We start from the raw sequence: 26,412 nt of genomic DNA on the forward strand, positions 1-26,412 counted from the left end.
ATACACCTATCTGAAATTCCCACTATTGATTTACATAAGTATTTCTATCCCTTTTTATTTTCTATTTATTATTAATTATTCAAAAATCCATAAACCAATTTAATCTGCCTAACTGAGATTTACAAGGTGACCATAGCTTGCTTCATACCAACAATCTCTGTGTGATCGACCCTTACTCGCGTAAGGTTTATTACTTGGACGACCCAGTACACTTGCTGGTTAGTTGAACGGAGTTGTGAATTCAAATAAAGCCAATTATTAAATTTCATACAAGTACAAAGAGCATGTGATCACAATTTCGTCCACCATAAAGTCAAATGGGCTACATCAATCCTAATCCATAAGTCCTAACCCCCTCACTAATTAATCTTAGTGAAAGCTAGAGTCAATGGATACCAATCATCAATTACTTGGACATTAGCAACGCAAGTTCACCCAAATTACCATCCCACGCCAAGAACATAAAAATATACTCTAACATCCTTCCAAGCATTTTGTCAAACACTTAGAAGGCATAAAAGGAAAGCAAGATAAAACTACAAGAAATATAAATTTACAACTACTAATTGTAAGGAAATAACAATACCATATAAGCAATTAAACAAATAAGGAACATAAAACATGAAATTGCATTAAAGGAAGTTGAAATTGATAAGAGTGTTCATAACATAAATATGCCCAAAATGAGAAATTAACAAGAGAAGAAAGGAATGAAGACAATAGAACAAGAAATTGCAAAGGAAAAGTAGATGAAAACATGAAGTTAAACCTAAATCTAAGAAAGATTAACCTAATCCTAACCTAATTCTATAGAGAAGAGGGAGCTTCTCTCTCTAGAAAACTAACTAAAGGCACCTCATAACTACACTAAGTGCTCCCCCATTGTTCAATCCTCAATTCTACATGAAATAGTCTCTGGAATCAATTGGATTTGGGCCTGGGAAGCTCAAAAATTGCCCCCAGCGTTTTCACTTTAATGAGGTCACGTGCGAGCATCGACGCGTATGCATCGCTTGACAATTTTCCATTCACGCGTATGCGTAATGCACGCGTAGTGCACGCATGCGCGTCGATGAGTGCTCTCCAAATCTTTGATCTTCCATGAGTTTTCCACTTTGCATGCTTTTCTCTTCACCCCTTTGATCCATTCCTAGCCTTTTCAACCTGAACTCACTAACAAACACATCAAGGCATCTAGTGGAATCAAAAGTGAATTAAAATTAGCAAATTAAAGGCCTATAAAGCATATTTTTACACTTAAGCACAAATGAAGAAGAATTTACAAAACCATGCTATTTTAGTGAATAAATGTGGGAAAAGACGATAAAATACCTCTAAATTCAACATAAGATAAACCCTAAAAATGGGGTTTATCAGGGCCGAAGCCCAACATATAAATCCATATTTAATGAGCTTTTAGCTCATTTCAGCACACATAAGAGAGGGGGCGCTGGTTGTGAGATAGGAGAGTGAAGAACCCCAAAACACTTTTCATCCTTCTCTTCTTTTGCTTGTAACTTGAGCTATAGTGATCCGATTTGCATGTCATTTGCAGCCACGTGAAACTCTTGTCGAGCCCATCATTTCTACTTAAGCATTGCTGGTAAGAAATCATGTTTTACACTTCTTCCTTCAGTCTTAACAATTTCAAAAATTTAGGTTTGGATTTTGAATGGATTTTGTGATTTTAGTTATTTAGGTGCCATCCAATAGTGGGTTATTATTGGTTCGTGCCCCTAATACCATCTAGTAAGGTAAGATTTCTCAAAACCCTTGTGGTTTTGTATATTATGAACTCTATGTATTAATTTTGGTATATTATATGTGTATAGTTTGATATTTGGTGATTATTGGAAGTGGTATTGGCTTTTGGATTAGCGTTGGTAGTTGAAACCTTATGGAAGCTTGTTGGAATAAGGTTTTTGGGATTTTTGAATTGCGTGGGAATCGACCAAGGTATGGTTTCTTTATGTAATATGTAATGGTTCGTGAAACTTAGGCTAGTGGACCTTAGGATAGGATTGAATTGATATTGGTTGTTAATAATTAATGTTGATTGATGATGGGTGTTGAGAATATTGATTATGATAAAGGGTATTGAATATGATTGTTGATTGTTGATGATATTGGGTGATGATTGTGAGTTTTAATGATGATTGAGTTGAGGAATGAGAATTTGATGGAATGGTTTGATTATTGATGATGTTTTGTGATGATTATGTTGATAAGAACCTAAGGAAGTTTGTGAGGATTGAATGATGTTGATAGCTATGTGATTGAGGAATGGATTGAGAGTGTTTATTATGGATATTTGGGTAGTTTTGAGTATGTTTCAATTGGTTTGGTTTTAAAGTTTTGAAAACTAGAGAACTTTGTTAAACTTTGTAAAAACCTTGTTTTTAATTAACTTTGGCAAGGCATAACTTGGCCTCCAGACCCTCATTTTGGATGAAACTTAATTTAAAAGAAAGTTGGGTCCAAGAACTTTAAGACTCGAACAACGAACGAAAAATGTTTTAAAACAAAAAAAGTTATGCGCGTTTGAAGTTTTGTATAAAAATTTGATTTTTGCTGCTTTTTGAAGTTCCTAAGTTTTTCAATGCATGCGTACGTGGATGGTGCATGCGACGCAGGGATTGGCTGCTGCCAAGCACTCTTGCATATGTGGCATGTTGCATGCGACGCGAGTCTCCTTTGCTGTTTTTAGTACTTGCATATGCAGACGTAGCTCGCGTACGCGACCTTGGCCAAATGACACACATGCGTACGCGGATAGGGAGCTTGCGTACGTGAGACACCTGTTTTGCTGAAAATTTGTTTTTCTTCATTTTAAAGGTTCCTCTAACTTTCTAAACTTTCGTAACTTCTATTTAATAGTTATAACTACTGATTAGGCCTTAAGACTATTGAGGATGAGTTAGATGACTTAAGATTAGATATTTTCTATTTGATTCTTAGAGTTGGTGACTTAGGCTTGGGGTAAACTATGGAAGGAATGACTTGAGTGAATTGGAAGAGTATTGAAAGGATAAAATATTAAGGACTGATGATGAGCTTGGAAGTTGGAAATTAAATGATTATGGTTGATGAGATTGATGAGATGAGAATCTATGAACTTGTGCTATGAGTAGTGATCACCGTGACTGAATTATATGATATTGATATGCTAAGTTTTGGTAAGTCGCTATGCGCCTGACAAGGACGGTGGTTAATCTTGCTTATCGAGGTTGCGGCGCCGACATAAGGACGGTGGTTAACCCCGCTTATGTTGAGATGTGAGGGCTGAGGTAATATCCCACTCGCATAATCTTATCTGCTGCAAGAGTGTGCCAGACACTATATCCTCAGAATAACAGTGTACCAGGCCCTATATCCTCAGAACGATGGTGTGCAGGGCACTATATCTCTAACGTGGCAGAAAGACTACATCCAAAAGGATGTGTTGGGTTGGCAACTTATAACCGACACTGTGATATCAAAGCCAATAGGACAGACATTCATCATATGCATCTTTTATGTGCTTGTTTGCGTTGCTTAACTTCATTATCCTTAAATGAATCACATGCCTACTTGCTATTTATTTTTACTTGTTGTATATGTATATTACTTGTACTTTACTTGTTTTCAATAATTGCGCTTTCTGCTGGGATTGAGGTGGCTCAGTAGGTGAAGGCGATGGGATCTTTTATGGAGGTTAAGTTGGCAAAGGTTGTAAGACAACGATGTACACTTTAGAATAGGTAATCCTTAAGATAGAGAACTCTTTATGGATTTTTTATAAAATTATTTCTAAGTTTGAATCTTATGTTCAATGTGAAGTTTTAGAATTTCCTTTGGCGTCCCAAAATCTTATATCTTATATAATGGACACTATTACCATACTGAGAATCTTCGGTTCTCATGCCATATGTTGTTATTTTTCAGATGCAGGTCGCAACCCATCTCGGCAAGTTTGCAAACATGGTGACAAAGCGGAAGATGGCTTCTCTTTTGTTTTATTCTGATTTACTTTTATTGTAGTTGTACTCTCATCTTTTGTACAATATAACTTGTCTCAGAGCTTTGCTTTAAACTTCAAGAGATAGGAAGTAAGCCTTTTATAAAACTGTTGTATTTCTTGACTGGTCGGCCAAAACTCCGCAGGTTGTGACTAATTCCTTTTGTATATCACATATATATTTTACTTTATTTATTTATTAGCTACTACCTTATATCTTGGAGCCTTAATGCAAGGTTGTATATCTATATGTTTTGTTCTTATCGTGCTTACGCGTTTGGTTATCGTGTGTGAACGCTATGCACTTTAAAATTTCGCTTTATGCGACTTTGAGCTTTTATTCATTTATCGAGATTCTAGTACTAATATTTCTTTCTATATAGATTGTATTGTACGCGTTTGGTTATCGTGTGTGAACGCTATGCACTTTAAAATTTCGCTTTATGCGACTTTGAGCTTTTATTCATTTATCGAGATTCTAGTACTAATATTTCTTTCTATATAGATTGTATTGTATGAGTTTTAGAATTGTCATGACACTTTGTTATCATTCGCTTTACAGCTAGAGGTAAGCTTAGGGTGATAAAGTCTTACAATTATCCTATGCAGGTAAGTGTCAACAGAATCAAGCATGTCATAGTTGATAACTATGTTAATCCGTTCTATGACAATACCCCTTCCTACTAAGTTTGTTGCCACAAGAATCCTTTTCCTCCCTTCTTAAAGTATTTGTATCTTTTCAACCTGAAATACAAATTGCATGTTGTCAAAAAGATAGAAAACTATTCACTTGATAGATAGAAATAAAAAAGTACGCAAATATATCAAATAGATAAAATAATCTAGTAAGTAAACTGTTAAGTCTTAATCCCCTTGATTAGAGAAAGATCTAACAAAGAAAAAATAAGTAGACAAAAAAAAGGTTAACTATTAGAAGAAATCAACATCATTACAAAATTTAAAATATTAGATAAATGCTCAAGAGTTCGAATATAATTTCATTAATGAATATCATGCCTACAGAAATATCTTAGAAAGCTTGAAATCATAGATAAACAGATCGTGGTATGTATATAAAAAAGAATATGTAAGCAATTATTATTCCAATTACCCATTTGCAACTCAATTAACACAGTTTTGGACTAAATTAAGTTGCATAAAGCAAAGAAAAAACATAATAAAAGCCTAATCTCAGAAACGAGGTTGCAAGAAAGTGATAATAACAACTATAATAACGGTACTTAAATGATGTCGTTAATAACGGTACTTAAATGATGTCGTTAAGGGCTAAGAAAAAATAGAAACAGAGACCAGGTGAGAGGGAAGGAGACCTGAGGATGGCGGTCATGCTGGGAGACACGATAATGCAGAGAGAATGAAAAAAGAGCAAAAGGTCTAAAAACTCTTGCAAAAGGTCTAAAAGCTCTTGCTTAGAGTTCATTTTCTGAAAACATGATTTGGGAAAAAAGAAAAGATTCAGTTGTTAATATTTTAAAAAATTATATAATTATTTATTTTAAAAAATAATTTAATTACAAAATAGTCTAAAAATATTTAAGATAATAATCAATTAAAAAATGGCATATCATAAAAAATAATTTACATATCATTTTAAAAAAAGTAAAAAGGATAGAGTAAAATTTACCTTATTATTATTATTACATGATAATTCCTCACAGAAAACATAAAATATAGTAGAACAGAAAAATCTCCTAACCTATGTTGTAAACTCTATCTATTTTGATCTAACTTCACCTAGGTAGAAGAATGTTGCTGCTGTTGTTGGTGCTTGAGGTGATGAAGAGCAGTGAATTCAAGCTCCTTTTGGCGAAGAAGCAAGAGCAACCTCTCATTCTCCAGCCTCCTCCTCTCATTCTCCAGCTTGTCCCTCTCCATGTCCCTCTCCTTCTTGGAACTGAACCGAACCCACTTGAGCCTCTGCTTCTCAAGCTCAAAGGCCTCCACATGGTACCTCACCTGCTGCTCCTCCAGCTGGAGCACCCTCTTCTTCATCCACTGCTTCTTCTCCCATGGATTCTTTCCCCCATCTTGCAGCACCCCAGCAACCTCGTTGTTCAACTGCTGCATCAATTGAGATGCTGATGTTGATGATGACGTCACACAGAACCCTCCCTTGTTCCTGTGTCTCTTCCTTGACCTCACTACATCATTCTCATCATCCTCTACTTGACCCCTTGATCCACCACCTACATATATTCCCACAGTTTTATCAACTATTTATTTATATAAAAATAACTATTTTATTTCATTATTTTTAATGTATAATTTTGATTTACGAAATATGATTTCGAAATTTAATATAGAAGCTGATTTAGATATGCAAATTATTCGTCACCTTCTCCTGATTCCTCTTCATCCTCGTCAGAGAAATCGTCAGATTCATAGTCCTCCTCGTCATCATCGTCCTCTTTCAGCATCCCAACCCCATTCACCGATGAATGGAAGCATCTCTGCTGTCCCTGCTGATGTTGTGGCGGTTGCGGTTGTTGAATCTGTAAAGGTTGTTCTGTTCCCGCCTCAGCCGAGTGCTGCCCGTTACCAGCGGCAGTAACAGCAGCAGCACCACCGCCGTGGCCGCAACTGTTATGGTAAGCACACATTTCCCTAAAGAAAAGGTGCTTAGAATTGAGAAGCTTCCTCACCTCTTCTTTCATCTTTAGCGACAAATCCATGGTTTCCAATAAGCTCTGATTCTCAACCACCCTACAAGCTGTTCCTTTTCCAAGAATATCGTTGACCCTCTTGTACCTCTTGTTCAAATCATTGAATTTATCTTCACATTGCTGAGGAGAAACGTAGAACCCTTTCTCCATCATAGCCCTCGATACTGATTTCCACTTCCCTTTTTTCTGAAGCAATCCGGTGTTCTTCTTCTTCCCACTTGGATCAACACCGCCGCCTCCTCCTCCTCCTACACCTTCTGAACCAGCTTCGTCTCCGATGTAGTAAACCGCCATTATCAAAAGCCTAACCATGGCGTCGGTCCACTTCATCCTGTGCCATGGCGAGGCCTTCCTCTTCGGGTCACCAGAGCTTTCATCTGCACCGAAACCACCACCAGGTTCATCTTCATCACTGAAGGTGCTGCTCTGTGGTTTCTTGGAAGAATAAGGGTATCCATGTTTCATTGCTTGCTGTGGTTGCTGTTGTTGTTGCTGTTGTGAAGGGTGTGATTCAGTGTCATGGTGTGTAGAATAAACCATTTGAGGAGGAGGAGGTTGATGATGCAAATTGTTGTGTGGGTTTTGCTGTAATGTGTTATTCTCTATTCCTAGCAATGAAGTGTTTATGCTAGTGTAAATTCCACTACCTATTCCATTCGCTTCCATCAAACACCTTATTATGTATATATATAGAAAGACTATTATTCCACCAATGTTTCTAAAATATCAATTCTAAAAGGAAATTGTTGTGTTGAGCGCTGATTTAATGGGTAAAAACAATTTAGAAAAACTAAGATGGACGCGTGTGAGCATGTAAATGTGACAACGTTAACCTCACCTATCATCTAACTAACTAAACTAAGCTTTTGCAACGGCACCTTAATTTGTTTGCGTTTGCACGAGGGACAGCGTGGAAGTTATTGGTCTCGAGCTTGTTGAAAGACTGAAAGTGGCAGAAGTGAAGTCAAAGGAAAGAAGGGTGAGGGAAAAAAATAGCAGAGATGGCAGAATACATAGAGGAAATGAAGGTGGTTTTTGAAGTTTGAAGCATGTTATTATGTAGTAATGTTCGGTAGTTTGGGACGAACAATGAAGTGTGTAGGGATAGAAAGAGAGAGGGATTTGATTATATAAGAAGATATTAAATGGATTAATAAAGTAGTAGAAGATATTAATTAATAAAAGGAAAAGAAATGAAAGGGTCACAAACAAAGTGTGGGGGGAAGCAACTGGTTTTGTTAAGTGTGGTGGCGGAATACTGAATACTGCCCATGGTTTTGCGCAGAGTGGTGGCATAGCTTTGGAAGGAGGAATCCACAGGTTTTGTTTCAAAACTGAGGAGCACAATGTGCCGTTTTACAAACACTGGATTTCTTCCCTTTGCATACGTGGCCTATTTCATCTTGATCCACTTGGTAACCCATAAATACTCACTGTCACTATCGTCATTCTCTCTTTTTTTTTTCTTGGGTAAATTTATTTTTTCTTTCTCTTCTTTTTATCATTATTCTTGGTTTTTCGTTGAAATTAAGTGAATTTTATTATCTAAAAGTACATTTTAAAGAGTATAATAATTAAAGTATATTAAATTTGATTAGATTCAAATGATTCTCTAAAAAAATTTGTGTTACATATTTTTATTTTTAAAAAAATTTTGTTATATTAAAATTTTTGAATTTTACAAAATAAAAAGATATAAATTTTTACTTTAATCAAAGTTGTTATTTTTATTTGGATAAATAAATTTTTTAAAATGTGATTAAAAAAACCCTTATATTATATATCTTACTTTTATAAAATTCAGAGATCTTTAAGGTAATAAATTTTTTTTGGAGATAAAAACGTTGGACGTAAAATTTCTTAGAAAGTTATTTAGGTATATATTCATTAAATTTTTAANGATATTTTTAATTTCTTATATTTTTTTCGAAGTTAAATAATAAGACAAAATATAAAAAATAATTATTGAATTAGAGTATATTTTATCATCATAAATGAAAAATTTATTTTTTTATCTAAAAAAATTTAAAAGAAGGAAAACAATAATAAATAAAAATAAAATATTATTTTGATTTTTAATGTTTGGGTTAAATCTTAATTTGGTCTCTAATATTTTAAATATATTATTTCAGTCCCAAAAACTTTCAAATGTCTTATTTCAATTCCAAAAAAAAATTTAAGCGGGTTCAATATTTTTTCACCATTAAATTTGACACGAACAATTCACATATTGACGAGTCAATAGTATTCGATTTTAGAGTGTAAGTAAATTCGATAGAACAACGTTCACTAGTATATATATAAAAGTTTTTACTTTAATTTTGAAGCGTCGATAATTGATTGTTAAGATTTGGAGTTTTATACCCAAAGGAAATTGAAGAAAAGTATTACAAGAAAATTTTGGTTGTATTTTTCTAACTATGGAGGAAGATATGACTTAATTAGTAATGTTATTAATGTTCACGTCACTCATTCTATTAATTATTAGTGTCATATTTAATGGTAGAACAATATTAAACCTATTTGAAAATTTTTGGGACAGAAATAAACATTTGAAATGTTAGAGACCAAATTAGGATTTAGCTCAAACATAGAGGACCAAAATTGTACTTTACTCTAAAAAAATATTTCAAAAGAATAGCATTTAAAAACAATTTCCCTAAGAAGTTATCATTTAGTACAATCCATTCCTAAAAGTATGTGTGTCTTTCTTTGCTAGAAAGTCTACTGAATTAGTCAATTTTTTAAATCAAATCAACGCTAAAAATGATAAACCACTATTTTATGGTTTATTTTGTATTGAATTGAGTGGATTTTGTCAACTATTCTCACACTTATTCATGTAAATTGCATGTTTTTAAGTTTCTTTCCTAATTTTGTGCTATGATTGAAAACTTGCTTCTTTGTCCTTAAAATTGCTAATTTGTAATCTTCTCTTATTACCATTCGATGCCGTGATATGTGACTTAAGTGATTTCAGGTTCTATAGGACAGGAATAGCTTATAGGATAGAAAGGAAGCATGCAAAAGTGGAAGGAACATAAGAAATTAAAGTTTTGAGAAGATGGTGTCCACGCGTACGCATGGCTGACGTGTACACTTGACCAAGTCGTAACCAAATGACGCGCACACATGACTGGTGCCTACGCATGGCCAGGTGCAAGGTTCAATGACGCGTACGTGTGGATGATGCGTACGCATGACGAGCGTCACATGCCTCAGTTACGGGAAAATACTGGGGTCAATTTCTGGGCTGCTTTTGACCTAGTTTCAGGCCCGAAAATGAAGACAAGAGGATGGGGAGCTGGGCGATTCATTCACTTTTTATTCATTCACATTAGTTAAGTTTTAGATGTTGAATTCTAAAGAGAGAGGCTCTCTCCTCTCTCTAAGTTTAGGGTTTCTTCTTCCAATTTCTCCTTAGGTTTAGGTTTTAGTCTTATTTTAATTTAGTTTTCTCTTACTTTTATTTGTTCTAGCACTTTTGTTATCTACATCTCTCATTGATTCCTTAATTTTGTCCATTTAGTTTATGAACTCTTGTGTTACTTTCAATTTCCTTTTTAATGCAATTTTATATTTTCATGTCTTTTTTTATGTTTTCCTTGGTTTCTCTTATTGCTTTCTTGCTTGTGTTAGTGATAAACCGTTATTCTATGATTCATATTGTGTTTAATTGTGTGGCTTTATCCAGTCTTCACCCATTTATTCATATGATCTGCATGTATTTATAATTCCTTTCTAAAAATATTCTATGATTGATAACTTGCTTCCTAAAGACATTTTAGTTGTATATTTTTATCTTCCTTCGTACCATTCGATGCCGTGATCTGTGTGCTAAGTGTTTCAGACTCCATAGGGCAGGAATGGCGTAAGGAATAAATAGGAAGCATGCAAAAAATGGAAGGAACACAAGGAATTGAGGAGATGACCAGCGATGAGTCATGCAGTCGCATGGCTCACGCGACCGCGCAAAATGGAAGAAATCACAGTGACGCGCCCGCATGCCTGATGCGACCGCGCGGATCGGAAGCTGCACGAATGACGCAAATGCGTGGACGACGCGCACGCGTGGTACAAGAAACGCTGAGTGATGCGAACGCGTGGATGACGCGGCCGCGTGACGTGCGCGATCTGCAGAATTACAAAAGTAGTTGGCACAGATTCTGGGCCGTATTTCAACCCAGTTTTTGGCCCAGAAACACAGATTAGAGCCAAGGAACATGCAGAGACAAAAACAACAATTCATTCCGCACAATTTGAAGTTTTTATATTTGATTTTACTCTCCCCTAGGTTTTCCCTCTTGAACATTCATAAATTAGGATTTTGAAGATTCTTGGCTTTAGATTTTGAGAAGAGTCTACCTCCAGTACTAGTCATCATAGTTTGTTATTTACTTTTCATTTACTCTTCCATATTCTTAATTTTGCCAGAGTTGACATTGGATTATTTTCATAGTTTATTAATACAGAACTATTTTTACTTTCAATCAATCTCTTTTATTATTATTTATTATGTCTTCTCTTATTTTTCCTATTGATTTTGTGAAGTCTATAATTATGATGAGTAAGTAGTTCCCCAACTTGATTGGGAGATGATTAAAAGGAGAACCTTGAGTTTGAATACTCAAGAGTTCAATTGTAATTGGTTTATTGTTGGTTGACTTGTTACTCACTAACTCTAATCCTTCCCAAGGGAGAGGATTAGGACTTGTGAATAGAAGTTGACTTTTAATTTGACTTTTCTTCATTCGTTGAGGGTTAACTAAATTAAAACAATGACTGATTATTAATTGCTCTTGATAAAATTCTAACAAGGATAGAACTTCCAATTAATCTTCTCCCAGTCAAGATTTTATTTAAATTATATAAATTCTCTAATTTAATTTTCTGTTCATCAAATTCAAAACCTCTTTTGAAAATCTCTGATTGATAAAATAGCACATCTTCCTGCAACTCGTTGGGAGACGACCTGTGACTCATACTCCCAATATTTTATTTCTGAAATTTGTGACAACCCTTTTCTAAATTGACGAATGGATTTTTGCCGGTTAAGAACTGTACTCACAACGCCATTTTTCTAATTAATTCTTAATCTGCCAATTTCCGCTCACGTTAATTTTTGGCGCCGTTGCCGGGGAGTTGCAATAGTGTGCTAATTTATTGATTGAAATTTATTTAATTGCAATTTTTCTTTTTATTCTGTTACTATGAGTTGCACGTTTCTTTTGTTAAATGGCGCGTTCACTTCCTGATCCAAACTTGCCAGTATTTGACCCTGAGATTGAAAGGACTATTTCACGTATAAGGCAAGCTCGACGTTGGCTAGTCCTCTCTGAAGACGAACCTGAAACGTCATTTAAGGAAGAAACAAGCTCCTTCTCTACTGATCTAGTTGATTTACGTGCAGGTGACATTGCAGCACCTAGGAGAGTCACTATCCAGGAGGCTGCAGCCCCTGATTTTACACTACAACCATTCTAGGCACGCCACCCAGCAATGGCTATGAATTTTGAAATAAAGACTGCACTACTCAACTTGAAGCCCAAGTTTCATGGCTTACCTGCTCAAGAGCCTATTAAGCACCTTAGGAATTTTCAGACAGCTTGTTCCACTGTTAAGTGTGATGGTACTGACGAAACTTCTATTCTGCTAAAGGCTTTCCCATTCTCTCTTGAGGAGAAGGCAAAAGAGTGGTACTATACTCAACCCAGAGCAACTATTTCTAACTGGGATACGCTTAGAAGAGAATTTTTGGAGAAATTCTTTCCAGCTGAGGTTGTCGATAAATTGAGGAAAGACATGTCATGATCGTTCAGGACGAATCTGAGACTCTCTATGAATATTTGGAGCGCTTCAATAATCTTCTGGAAGCATGTCCCCACCATATGATTGACAAGATAGTGTTGCTCGGCTACTTTACACAGGGCATGAAATCTCAAGATAGGACCATATTGGAAGGTGCTAGCAATGGGTCTATGAAAAAGTACAAGACTACGGAAGAGGCATGGCAATTGATCAGCGACTTAGCTGAATCTACTAGGAATCACAGGCAGAAACAAAGTCGGTCAAGAGCTGTTGCAGAGGTATCCTCTAGCAAAGAGACTACTGCTATAACTCAGAACTTATGTGAAATGACCAACTTACTGAAGCAGATGCAACTAAGTCAACAACAAGCTCATTAAGTTCAGCCTTCTCCACCACAGCACGGCCAACAGTTGGTTCCCCAAAGAGTATGCAGAATCTGTGCAGATTACAGTCATTATACTGATGAGTGTCCGCAACTCCAACCGAAAGACTACACTGTGGCAGCCACTCACAACTTCTATGACCGCCCCAACCAAGGGTACAATCAAGGTGGCAGCTACAACCATGGATGGCAGATAATTCTAACCAGGGTTGGAGGGACAATCACAACAGAGGAGGCAGGTATAACAATAGAAATCAGAGGTGGAATAACAATAACAACTTTAGGCAGCAGAATCAGAATCAGGCCTACAGAGCACCTCATCTAAGGCAGCCTCAAGCATCTCAACAGACCCCTCAGATCACTTACCCCTCTTCATCTCCTGATGATGAGTTACTTCAATCTATTGATCGAAGATAGCAGGCTATGGAAAACAACCTTACTTCTACTCTAAATGGTCTGAACTCTACCTTACAAGCCCTTGTCTCATAGATTGGTTCACTGAATAACTCTAACAACTAGTCCTCAAGCTCTGGTGGACTCCCCTCTCAACCATTACCCAACCCCAAGGGTGGCATCAATACCATTACTCTGAGATCTGGAACCACACTGCAAGAGAGGAATCCAGAGGAACCAAGCCCACCAGAACACGCCCCAGCTGCAGACACGATTGAAGTAGAGGATATTGAAGAAGAAGATGAAGTACAAGGCATGGCTGAAGCAGAAGCAGCCCAACCAAGGAGTGCAGAACCCCAGCAAGCTGAAGCTATAAAGGACGCCACTCCTATTCCATTTCCACACCTTGCTAAGAAGCCCAGAAAGCAAATGGAACTAGATCCCAAAATGGTAGAGATTTTCAAAAAGGTTGAGGTAACTGTTCCCCTTTTTGATGTTATTCAGCAAGTGCCTAAATATGCAAAGTTTCTAAAAGAGTTGTACATACATAAAGATAAAATTAATGAATTAGAAACTATTCCTTTAGGTAGTTCTATATATGCTTTAATGGGAGATATACCTAAAAAATGTAGTGACCCAGGCCCATGCACGGTTAACTGTACCATTGGAGGTGTGATATTTTCTGATTGTATGTGTAATTTAGGAGCACGCGTGAGTATTATGCCATTGTCTATATATAATGCTTTAAGGCTCCCTCCCTTAAAAAGGTCGGCAGCTCATTTTGTGTTAGCAGATAAAAGCATTATCACAGTGGTTGGAATTGCTGAAGATGTATTAGTGAGCATTAAGGGGCTCACGTTTCCCATTGACTTTTATATCCTGGAGATGCCCCAAAATGACGCAGGGAGACCTTCATCAATCCTGCTTGGTAGACCATTTTTGAAGACTTCAAAATTCAAGCTGGATGCCTTCTCAAGTACCTACTCCTTTGAGGTAGTTGGCAGAACAGTGAGCTTCAATCTAGATGAAGCTATGAAGAATCTCCCAGAAGATCACTCCATATTCCAATGTGAAATCATTGATAAGACTATAGCTGCAACTCACCAGGAAGAAATGGAAGAGAGTCACATGGAGCAAGACCCAAGTGTGGGGACACCCTCTGAACATACTGAAGATTCATTACCATTTTCACCAGCCCCAGAGAATCCAGAACCAAACCATGAGCGGAAAATAGAATTAAAGCCCCTTCCTCCACACCTCAAGTATGCATACCTTGAGGACAAGTAGAAGTTCCCAGTTATCATTGCAAGGGAGCTCACTTCCCAACAAGAAGAACAACTGCTTAGTGTATTGAGGACGCATAAGAAAGCAATTGGATGGAGTTTGGCGGATATAGTAGGCATCAGCCCTCGAGTTTGTGAGCATAGAATATTCTTAGAAGAAGGAGCAAAGCCTATCCATCAACCTCAGAGAAGATTGAATCCCACCATCTTATAAGTTGTCAAGAAGGAAGTTACCAGACTACTTGAAGCAAATATCATTTACCCCATTTCAGATAGCGAATGGGTCAGCCCAATACAAATGGTGCCCAAGAAGTCTGGAGTCACAACAATAAGGAATGAGCAAGGAGAACTTCTAACAACCAGAGTGCAGAATGCATGGAGAGTTTGCATTGACTACAGGCGTCTCATCCAAGCCACTCGCAAAGATCATTACCACTTGCCATTCATTGATCATATGCTTGATCGCCTGTCAGGTAAATCTCACTACTGCTTTCTAGACGGTTATACAGGTTATTTTCAAATCCATATAGCTTCTGAAGATCAGGAAAAGACTACTTTTACATGTCCTTTTGAGACTTATGCTTATAAGAGAATGCCCTTTGGCTTGTGCAATGCACCAGCTACTTTCCAAAGGTGCATGATGAGTCTTTTCTCTAATCTCATTGAGACTTGTATGGAAGTTTTTATGCATGACTTTAGCGTTTATGGTGATTCATTTAACCTTTGCTTGGATAGTTTATCTAAATTATTGGACAGGTGTGTTAGTTTAAACCTTGTTTTAAATTTTGAAAAGTGTCATTTTATGGTAAAACAAGGTATTGTTCTAGGACATGTTATTTCTGATATAGGTATCTCTGTAGACCCAGCAAAGGTGGATGTTATTTCTAGTTTACCTTACCCCTCCTCTGTGAGGGAAGTCTGTTCGTTCCTTGGCCATGCCGGTTTTTACAGGAGATTCATTAAGGACTTCAGTAAGGTAGCACTACCCTTATCCAGACTACTACAGAAGGAGATTGAGTTCGAGTTCAGTGAGGATTGCAAACAAGCATTTGATAAGCTAAAGACCGCCCTGACTCAAGCTCCAATTGTGAGGGGACCAGACTGGAGTCAACCATTTGAAATCATGTGTGACGCCTCCAATCATGCAGTAGGAGCAGCACTAGCTCAACATGACGGTAATGACCCCTTTGTAATTACTTATGCATCTAAGACTTTAGATGCTGCTCAATCTAATTACACTACTACTGAAAAAGAGCTTCTAGCTATTGTTTTTGCTCTAGATAAATTCAAAGCCTATTTACTTGGTACTAAGGTAGTAGTGTACTCAGACCATGCAGCTCTAAAATATTTATTATCTAAAAAGGAGTCTAAACCAAGGCTAATATGTTGGATGCTACTGCTGCAAGAATTTGTTCTGGAAATTAAAGATAGGAGTGGTAACCAGAATTTAGTAGCTGACCATTTGAGTCGCCTTGACCACATTAACGATGACTCCATTCCTATCAATGATAATTTCCCATTTGATAGCTTATAGGCAGTATCTGATGTAGCCCCTTGGTATGCACCTGTAGCTAATTATCTAGTTAGCCATACTTTTCCTCCCGATTTTACTAAGCATCAGAGAGACAAGTTGAAAAGCGAGTCCAAATACTATGTATAGGATGACCCATATCTATGGAGGTGTGGTGCTGACTAGGTAATTAGACGGTGTGTACCTCAATCAGAATTCCAGTCCATTTTAGAGGCCTGCCATTCATTTGAGAGTGGAGGAAATTTTGGACCCCAACGAACTACTAGAAAAGTTTTAGACTGTGGATTCTGGTGGCCTACTCTTTTTAGAGATTCTGCTAACCTTTGTAAATCTTGTCCTCCATGCCAAAGATCTGGTAATATATCCAGAGGGATGAAATGCCTCAGCAAATTATGCTTTTCTGTGAAATTTTTTATGTTTGGGGCATTGACTTCATGGGTCTATTTCCAAACTCTAATGGCCACCTTTATATACTGTTAGCTGTAGATTATATTTCTAAATGGGTGGAAGCAATTCCTACTCATACTGATGATGCGAAGACCGTTGTTTCCTTTGTTAGAAACCATATTATTTGTCGCTTTGGATCACCACGAGCAATCGTGAGCAATCAAGGCACTCACTTTTGTAACAGGAGACTAACAGGTTTACTAAAGAGGCATGGGATAATCCATAAAGTATCAACAGCCTATCACCCCCAGACTAATGGGCTAGCAGAGGTGTCTAATAGGGAGATAAAGTGCATACTACAAAAGGTAGTCAAGCCTCATAGAAAGGACTGGAGCACCAGGCTCCAAGACGCGCTTTGGGCATATCGGACAGTATACAAGACACCAATTGGGATGAGTCCTTTCTGCTTGGTTTATGGAAAGGCCTGTCATCTCCCAGTCGAATTAGAACACAAGGCCTTCTGGTCGGTAAAAGGAGTGCAACATGGACTATGAGAGAGCCGAAGCTGAACGGAAGTTGCAACTGCAAGAATTAGAGAGCCTTCACCTTGAAGCTTATGAAAACTCCAGGCTGTATAAAGAGAAGGTGAAGGCTGTGCATGACAAGAGCAATAAGAGACGAGAATTCCAACCAGGGACTTAGTCTTACTTTACAACTCCAGAATGCAACTCATGCCAAGCAAGCTGAGATCCAGATGGGACGGTCCGTATCGAGTAGAGCGGGTGGAACCATATGGGGTCTTTCACTTGAGACATCCTTCAAGCTCTAAACTTATCAAGGTCAATGGACATCGCTTGAAGTTATTCCATGGTGAAAAGATGGCAAAAAACCAGGAACTAGAGATCTTCCTCTTGGAAGATCCACCCACAGTAGAAGACTGAGCTCGTGGAGCGTCCAACTTAAGGACGTTAAAGCAAAGTGTTGGGTGGGAGACAAACCACCATGGTATGATCGTTCCTTCCCCTCTCCTTATCTTCCCTCCTCTATAACTCTTCCCAGTACTAATGCCTATATCTTGCATCTCATCTGCATACTGCATTTGCACTTTTAATTAAAAAAAGAAAAAAAAGAAGAGAGAGCACACGACGCGACAACGTCGATAACGTGTCCGCGTCATGGTGCCTTGGACACGAGAAGAAAAAAAACAGAGAGTCACGCGAAAGTGTGGCTGGAGGCGTGCCTTTGGCACAATTTGACCGACGCCATCGTGTCGCTGACGCGTCCGCGTCATGTGGGAAAAGGCCTCCCACGCGTCCGCGTCACCCACGCGAACGCGTGCCCTATAAATCGACGTAAAAAGGGTGTATGGCCGAAAGTTGAGCTGGACTTGAGCTGCACTTGTGCTAGTCGCACAAGCCTTGCCACGCGAACGCGTGCCCCATGCGTCCGCACCGTTTTCCCCATCTGGCCATCCACGCGATCGCGTCAACCACGCGATCGCGTCAACCTAAATTTTGGCAAAACATAATTTAAACGGAGAGTTGTGCGAGCGTGAAGCTGCCCTCGCGCCACTAGCGAAAATCATGTCACGCGTCCGCGTGACCGACGCGTCTGCATCATTTCATTTAAGGGCTTTCCACGCGACCGCGTCGCTTGCGCCGCCCAACTCATTCAAATCTGCCAGATTATCTTTTCTTTTCTCATCCTATTCCTATTTTATTTCTCCCCCTTCCTTCTTCCTCCCTTCTTTCTCTCATCTACCCCTTCTTTCCTACCACCGTTATCAAGGTTTTTCTTCTCTCTTCTTCCCTCCTTACTATTTCATTCTTCTTTTTATTTTCATGTTTTCTTTTTCTCTCTCTTCTACTTTCTCTATCCATGTTTTCTTTTTCTTTTCTTCTTCCTTTTTTTGGTGTTAGAAATTTATTTGGGTCATTATTCTTATATGTTGCTTGTAGATTGTTTAGGACTTGTTTAACAATTATATATTATTTTTATAAGGGTTACTTGCATGTTCAAAAATTAATTCTTCTATACCTTATTTAACATGCATGTTATGTGTTTGTGAAAATGCCCATATGGCATTATTCACTATTTTTAGACTATTCTAAATGCTTGCTTTTCACAAATACCCCTTCTATATTTTATTGCTTAAATATAATTGTTATTACAAACAGATTGTTAGTTGGAAAGACTTGGTAATCTAACTTGGACATTGAATGCTTGATTTAAACTGTCATCATATGCACTTATTTTATTTCTATTGTTGATTTGCCACATGTAGTCATGACCATGTGTTGACATCATTATCCTTTCCTGTGCATTGATTACCACCTTTCCCATTCTTTTCCTTGCTATAACCCTTGAAATACTCATGTCTTTACTCGTTTCCTTTCAGGATGGCCACCAAGAAAGGCAAGGAGAAAGCTACCCCCAAATCCACAACAAGAAAAGGAACAAAAAGAGCATTAGTGGCAGAGCCTTCTTCAACTGCGGTTAAGCCCTCAACAAAAAGAATTAAAAGGATTATAAAGGTCGATGAAAAGGAAAAAGCATTCCCAGCAAAGGACACTGCACGATTTTCCAATCACTACTGTGAGCAGATGTTCCCCATTCTGGCAGCTCGAAATTACAACAATGAACACCTTCTTATCGTTCCACCTCGTATTGCCACATTTGTTGAGCCACAAATTGCACAAAGACATTGGGGATTACTACAGAGACAACTACGACAGGTTAATCTTTCTTGGGTAGTTGAGTTCTACTCCAACTTCCACCTGCTGACCCTGCAGTCTGTTTACATCCGTCAGAAGCAAGTCCCCATTACAGAAGAGGCCATTCAGCGAGCCTTAGATCTTCTCCCTGCTCCAGAAGGACTGGACGCTTTTCAAGAAGCCGTACTCAAGCGCCAGGTGTACAAATTTGACTGGGACGTTGTTCTCAGAGTTATCGCACAACCTGGCAGCAAATGGATCTTTGGATACCATCATTCCCGTCCTAAGGGAATCTCGGCTTCCGCACTCACCTTAGAGGCTCACGTATGGGTAGGGGTGGAAACAGGCCAGGCCAGGCCAGGCTTTGCTCTTAACAGGTCTGGCCTGTCATACAGTTGATTGGCCTGAGCCTGGCCTACAACCTGTTACAGGCTCTTTATAAAGTACTAGGCCTGGCCTGTTATTCAGCCTGGCCTGGCCTTAACTTATTTAAAATATACAAAAATATTTATAATAAAATATAATAAATTTAAAATATCTCATAATTTTATTAATAATAAATAATTATTTATATATTTAATTATATTTTAACAGGCCCAGGCAGGCCTGACAGGCCTATAAGGCTAATTAGTAAACTTGGGCCTGGCCTATTAATGTATTAAGGCTTTTAAAAGAGTCTGGGCCTGTACCTATTTTCTAACAGGCCAGGCCAGGCCAGGCCAAACACAGGCCAGGCTACAAGCCCCTGGCAGGCTGCCTGGCCTTTTTTCACCCCTACGTATGGGCACAGATTATGTCCCATTACGTCTTCCGAAGCACTCATGAGTCCTCCTTCACCGCAGACATGGCCGTTTCACTATGGTGCATCATCACAGACCAGCCTCTCAATCTGCCAAGACACATCCAGAATGCTATGGGACATGTGCAAATCGTGGGCAACCTTCCTTTCCCCGCCTTGGTCTCAGATCTTGTCTCAGCAGCTGGAGTCTCCTACAGAGCTGGGGACACCAAAGCCATAGTTCAACGGGATGATCAGTACGTCCCTAACGGGAGATACCTCAGGCCACCACTTGCCACTACCAGTCAGTCCACAAAAGATGCTGCAGACATTCCACCATCTACTAGTCAGCTGCTGTATCAAATACTAAAGAGGTTAGACCAACAAGACCAGAAAACAAAGCTCCGACAGCGCTACAATCACCGCCCATTCAAATACCTCAAAGAGCTACTCACAGGAAACCACAGACCTGACGAGAACCCAGGCACTCTGGACACCACTTCCTTTACAAGCACAGGGAGCCATGACGGTCCCGACTATAGAGATACTGCCGCCAGCCCACCCTTGTTCCTGACAGATGGCACAGAAGACGGTGCAAAGCCTTAAGTGTGGGGAGGTCGGTCAGTACCTGACTTCCGGAGGTAATTCTTTTCCCCTAACACCAATTTCTTCTTCTTTAGTATAGGATAGATTGCATATTAGTAGGTTATTTGCATGCATGTTCTACCTGATTAAAAAGACAATAAGTTTCTTTTAAGACCATATATTTTTTGAAAATTTCACTAATTTAAATCAAACTATTTATGTTAATTTTGTTTGAAGTTGAAATTGGAACAGGATTTTTAAGCTAAAAAAACACACTGAAATTCCTATTAATGAATTACATAAGTATCTCTATCCTATTTTATGTTTTATCTATCTTTTAACTATCAAAATCCCATAACCATTTGAATCTGCCCGACTGAGATTTACAAGATGACCATAGCTTGCTTCAAGCCAACAATCTCCGTGGGATCGACCCTTACTCACGTAAGGTATTACTCGGACAACCCAGTGCACTTGCTGGTCAGTTACGTGGAGTTATGAAGAAAGTATGTGAGATCACGATTTTGTGTACCATGTTTTTAGCGCCGTTGTCGGGGATTGTTCGAGTTTGGACAACTGACAGTTCATCTTGTTGCTCAGATTAGGTAATTTTCTTTTTTATTTATTTTGTTCTTCAGGATTTTTAAGAATGAATTCTAGAGTTTCAGATGATACTTTTATCATCACAGGAGCTTGTTGATTCCCATCAATTTGGCTGTTGTATGTAATGTCCTGTCGAAGCTTGGCTAGCCATGTCTAATCTTTTTAGACTGAAGTTTTAGACTAACATTGCATGATTCCTGGAATTCTTATTAAAAATTTTTGAGTTTCTTATTTTCTTTTTCGAAATAATTTGTGTTTTTTGTTTGAGTCTAGTGTCAAATTTTAAGTTTGGTGTCAATTGCATGTTTCTATTTTTCTTGCATTTTTCAAAAATATATGCATTGTGTTCTTCATTGATCTTCAAGTTGTTCTTGATGATTTCCTTTGTCTGATCTTTAAATTCTCTTGTTTTGTGTCTTTTGTTGTTTTTTATGCGTATTCTCAAATTGTTAGTGTCTCTAGTATGAAAATTTCTAAGTTTGGTGTCTTGCATGTCTTTCTTTTCTTAAAAATGTTCAAAATTATGTTCTTGATGTTCATCATGATCTTCATAGTGATCTTGATGTTCATCTTGACATTCAAAGTGTTCTTGCATGCATTCCTTGTTTTGATCTTAGATTTTCAAGTTTAATTTCATTTTGTTGTTTTTCTCTCTCATCATTAGAAATTCAAAAAAATTCAAAATTATGTCTTTTCAAGTCAATAATATAGAGAATTGAAGATTCAGAACATACAGTAGAGGAATCACAGAGAAAAAGTTGTGCGTTCAAAACGCCCAGTGAAGAAGGATTTTTGGCATTTAAACGCCAGCCAGGGTACCTGGCTAGGTGTTTAACGCCCAAGAAGGTAGCCAAGTGGGCATTAAACGCCAGAATGGATACCATTCTGGGCGTTTAATGCTAGGATAACACCAGGGAGGTAATTTTGTTTTCAATTCAAATCTTTTTCAAATTTTCAAGTTTTAAAACTAATTTTTCAAAATCTTATCTTTTTCATATCCTCTCTTATCAATCATATCTTTTTCAAAATCAATTTTTTTTTTTCATTTTTCTTTTAATATTTTCGAAAATCCTTGCTAATAATTAATGTTGTGATTCAAAAATTTTAAGTTTGTTACTTTCTTGTTAAGAAAGGTTCAATATTTGAATTTTAGAATCATATCCTTTAATTTCTTGTTAGTCAAGTCATCAATTTTAAAAATCAAATCTTTTTTTATTGTTTTTCAATCATATCTTTTCAATCATATCTTTTTAAATCATATCTTTTTCAAATCATATCTTTTTAAATTCTAAATTCAAAATCTCTTTCTAACTTCTTATCTTTTCAAAATTTATTACCTCTTATCTTTTTCAAAACCACCTAACTACTTCTCTCATCTCAAATTTTTGAAAACCACTAATAACTTTTTCAAAATTCTTTTTAATTAACCAATTATTTTAAACTCTGATCTTATTTTATTTAAAAATTTTCAAAAATTTTCTCTCTCCCATCTCTTTCTATTTAATCACTAACACTTATCCTCCTTTAATAATTCGGACCCCCTCATTCTCTATAAGTTTGAATTCTTCTCTCTACCTCATTCTTCTATTCTTCTTTTCCTCTGACACATCAAGGAATCTCTATACTATGACATAGAGGATTCCATAGCTTCTTTGTTTCATTCTCTTTCATATGAGCAGAAACAAGGACAAATGCATTCTTATTGAAGCTGATCCTGAACCTGAAAGGACCTTGAAGAGGAAGCTAAGAGCAGCTAAAGCACAACACTCTGAAGAGGACCTGTCAGAAAATTTTAAAAAGGAAGCAGACAAAACAGCCATGGCCGAACCTAACAAAAACAATGCAAGGAAGGTGCTTGGTGACTTTACTGCACCAACTCCTGACTTCTATGGGAGAAGAATCTCTATTCCTGCCATTGGAGCAAACAACTTTGAGCTTAGGCCTCAATTAGTTTCTTTGATGCAACAGAATTGCAAGTTTCATGGACTTCCATTGGAAGATCCTCATCAGTTTGTGGCTAAATTTTAGCAAATCTGTGACACTGTTAAGACCAATTGAGTTGATCTCGAGGTCTACAGACTTATGTTTTTCCCTTTTGCTGTAAGAGACAGAGCTAGTATATGGTTGAACTCACAACCTAGAGACAGCCTGAACTCTTGGAAAAAGCTGGTCAATGCCTTCTTGGCTAAATTCTTTCCACCTCAAAAGATGAGTAACTTTAGAGTGAAAGTTTAAACCTTCAAATAGAAGGAAGCTGAATCCCTCTATGAAGCTTGGAAAAGATACAAGTAATTGATCAGAAGCTGTCCTTCTAACATGCTTTCAGAATGGAGCATCATAATTATCTTCTATAATGGTCTGTCTGAGTTATCCAAGATGTCATTGGACTATTCTGTAGGTGGATCTATTCATCTGAAGAAAACGCCTGCAGAAGCCCAGAAACTCATTGAAATGGTTGCAAATAACCAGTTCATGTATATTTCTGAAAGAAATCCTGTGAACAACGGGACAACTCAGAAGAAAGGAGTTCTTGAGATTGATACTCTGAATGCCATATTGGCTCAGAACAAATTATTGACTCAGCTAGTCAATATGATTTCTCTAAATCTGACTAGATTGCAAGCTGCATCTAGCAGTAATAAAGAAGCATCTTTTGAAGAAGAATCTTATGGTCCTGAGAACCCTGCAATAGAAGAGGTGAGTTACATGGGAGAACGCTATGGAAACACCTATAATCCTTCATGGAGAAATCATCCAAATCTCTCATGGAAGGACCAACAGAAGCCTCAACAAGGCTTCAACAATAATAATGGTGGAAGAAATAGGTTTAGCAATAGCAAGCCTTTTCCATCATCTTCTCAGCAACAAATAGAGAACTCTGAGCAGAGTTGTTCTGGCTTAGCAACCATAGTCTCTGATCTATCTAAGACCACACTAAGTTTCATGAATGAAACAAGATCCTCCATTAGTAATTTAGAGGCACAAGTGGGTTAGCTGAGTAAAAAGGTTACTGAAACTCCTCCTAGCACTCTCCCAAGCAATACAGAAGAAAATCCCAAGAGAGAGTGCAAGGCCATAACCCTGACCAACATGGCCGAACATGGAGAGAGTAAGGAGGACGTGATTTCCAGTGAGAAAAACCTCATGTGATGTCCTCCGAATGAAAAGGAGTTCCCATTTGAGGAACCAAGGGAATCTGAGGCTCATACGGAGACCATAGAGATTCTATTAAACCTACTTCTGCCATTCATGAGCTCTGATGAGTATTCTTCCTCTGAAGAGGATGAAGATATTACTGAAGAGAAAGTTACTAAGTACCTTGGAGCAATCATGAAGCTGAATGCCAAGTTATTTGGTAATAAGACTTGGGAGGATGAACCCCCCTTGCTCACCAATGAACTGAATGACTTGATTAGGCAGAAATTACCTTAGAAGAAACCGGATCCCGAAAAATTCTTAATACCATGTACCATAGGCACCATGACCTTTGAGAAGGCTCTTTGTGACCTGGGGTCGGGCATAAACCTCATGCCACTCTATGTAATAGAGAAACTGGGAATCTTTGAGGTACAAGCTACAAGAATCTCACTAGAGATGGCAGACAAATCCATGAAACAGGCTTATGGACTTGTAGAGGATGTTTTAGTGAAGGTTGAGGGCCTCTACATCCCTGCTGACTTCATAATCCTAGACACTGGAAGGAACAAGGATGAATCCATCATGTAACAACCGCGATTTTCGAGTACGCAAGATAATTTCTGAAAGTACGGAAAACTCCGGAGGATTAGTAAGGGGAGAACCTCTGATATATCATCAAGTATATCAATCCTCATTGTCATTATGTCATCTTTAAGCTAGAACCTTTTTGAGGCAAGCTCGATAACGCAGTGATGAAGAACCTAGTCTTTAAACCATATCGGTTAGGAGTTTTGATTCGTTTTTTCGTAAATAGTCTCAATTTGATGAGTCGGACTCGATTCACGAGTGAAGAGAGATAATAGGATAATATCATTATTATATGAGTATTAGAAGCTTATTGAATGATATTATAAGGTTACTTGGTCAGTTTTAGTTAAAAACAGAAAATCGGTTTAACCGGGTTCACAGTTTATTGATGCAGCTTAGTACTAGCACTCTCTGATGACTTTAGCAATGCTAAGGCCTCATCATACATGTTCTATTCTCATAATAAATAAGTTACTAGTGTTATTTATGCTAGTAGCTCAGAAAAGATTTTTTAGAGATATTTTTACAACTGTTCCGATACATCTAGTTTTAGTAGTTATACACCTGAGATATTTTAATATTATTTTAATATTATTTTAATATACCATCAAGCCAACCAATCAAAACTCACCCTACAACCCCAAGACACTCCAAGGCTGGTCATTTACTCCCTTTGGCAGAAAATAACAAGAGAGAAAAGAGAGAAACTTTCATGAACACTTAATCTTCAAAACTTGATTTCTTCTGAACTGAAACTCAAATAAAAATTCTGATTTCACCAAAATGATACTCTCTTCTTCCTCTACATAACCATATAACATATCAAGGCTGGAAATAAGGTGAGATGGCTATTCCTTTCAATTTGGTTTTCAAGGAAAACCATGCAAAACATGTGTTTTCTTGATGTTCTTCCTTAGGAATCATGCTTAAATTGACTTGAGGGCCAAGAAACATTAATTTTCAGCAACTCTAAGGTGAGAAATCCCTTTCTAACATGCTGAGTGAGATTTGGTCAGTTGAGAGTTTGTGGATTTAAAGTTGTTCTTCATGTGATTTAGGAGGAAAAAGTGCTTAAGGACCACCTGAAAGTCTAACCAAATTAGGAGCATCAAAACCAGGTAGGGTTTGATGAATTTAATCTTTATTAATTGTGTTTTAGTTGTGTGATTATGATATGTGGTTTGGCTGTACTTGAAATTAATGATTTATATGAGTGATTATTGTTGAAAATTTGATGAAAATTTGATGAAATTTGATGAAATTCAAGCTATGAATTTGTGTTCTTGAGTGCAGCTGGAAAAACGAACCCTAGGACTTAAATTGGGGTTGAATTTGTGTTGAAATCAAGTAGGAAATATGGGGCTTTAGTGGCTGCAATTTTATTTTGAATTATGGTAAAAATCGGTTGTTGAAAAGACTGAAAAATGGGTAAAAACAGAGAAAGAATCTGAAGAATTAACGAAGAACACGAAGAAAACTTTGAGTGTGGTGAAGAACATTGAAGAACACCTTTTAGATCTTAGAAAGGGCACGGTTGTAAT

At 37.5% G+C, this 26,412-nt stretch overlaps 1 protein-coding gene across 1 annotated transcript; it reads right to left on the reverse strand.

The window, feature by feature from the left end:
* Positions 1 to 5,606: 5,606 nt before the first annotated feature.
* Positions 5,607 to 7,924, reverse strand: LOC107493784 (uncharacterized). Its single transcript, XM_016114836.3, has 2 exons — positions 6,354 to 7,924; positions 5,607 to 6,204 (listed from the first exon to the last, which is right to left on the reverse strand). The coding sequence occupies exons 1-2, from the start codon at positions 7,345 to 7,347 to the stop codon at positions 5,753 to 5,755; spliced, it is 1,446 nt and encodes a 481-aa protein (XP_015970322.1). The 5' UTR covers positions 7,348 to 7,924; the 3' UTR covers positions 5,607 to 5,752.
* Between the last annotated feature and the right edge of the window lie 18,488 nt (positions 7,925 to 26,412).

Source organism: Arachis duranensis, chromosome 6 (assembly GCF_000817695.3).
Source record: "Arachis duranensis cultivar V14167 chromosome 6, aradu.V14167.gnm2.J7QH, whole genome shotgun sequence".
NCBI classification, from domain to species: domain Eukaryota; kingdom Viridiplantae; phylum Streptophyta; class Magnoliopsida; order Fabales; family Fabaceae; genus Arachis; species Arachis duranensis.

Excerpts from the sequence above, each read along its gene's own strand:
- LOC107493784 (XM_016114836.3), bottom strand. The coding sequence starts at position 7,347 with ATGGAAGCGAATGGAATAGGTAGTGGAATTTACACTAGCATAAACACT. Across the intron at positions 6,205-6,353 it reads TGAAGAGGAATCAGGAGAAG|GTGGTGGATCAAGGGGTCAA; the intron begins GTGACGAATAAT and ends GAATATATGTAG.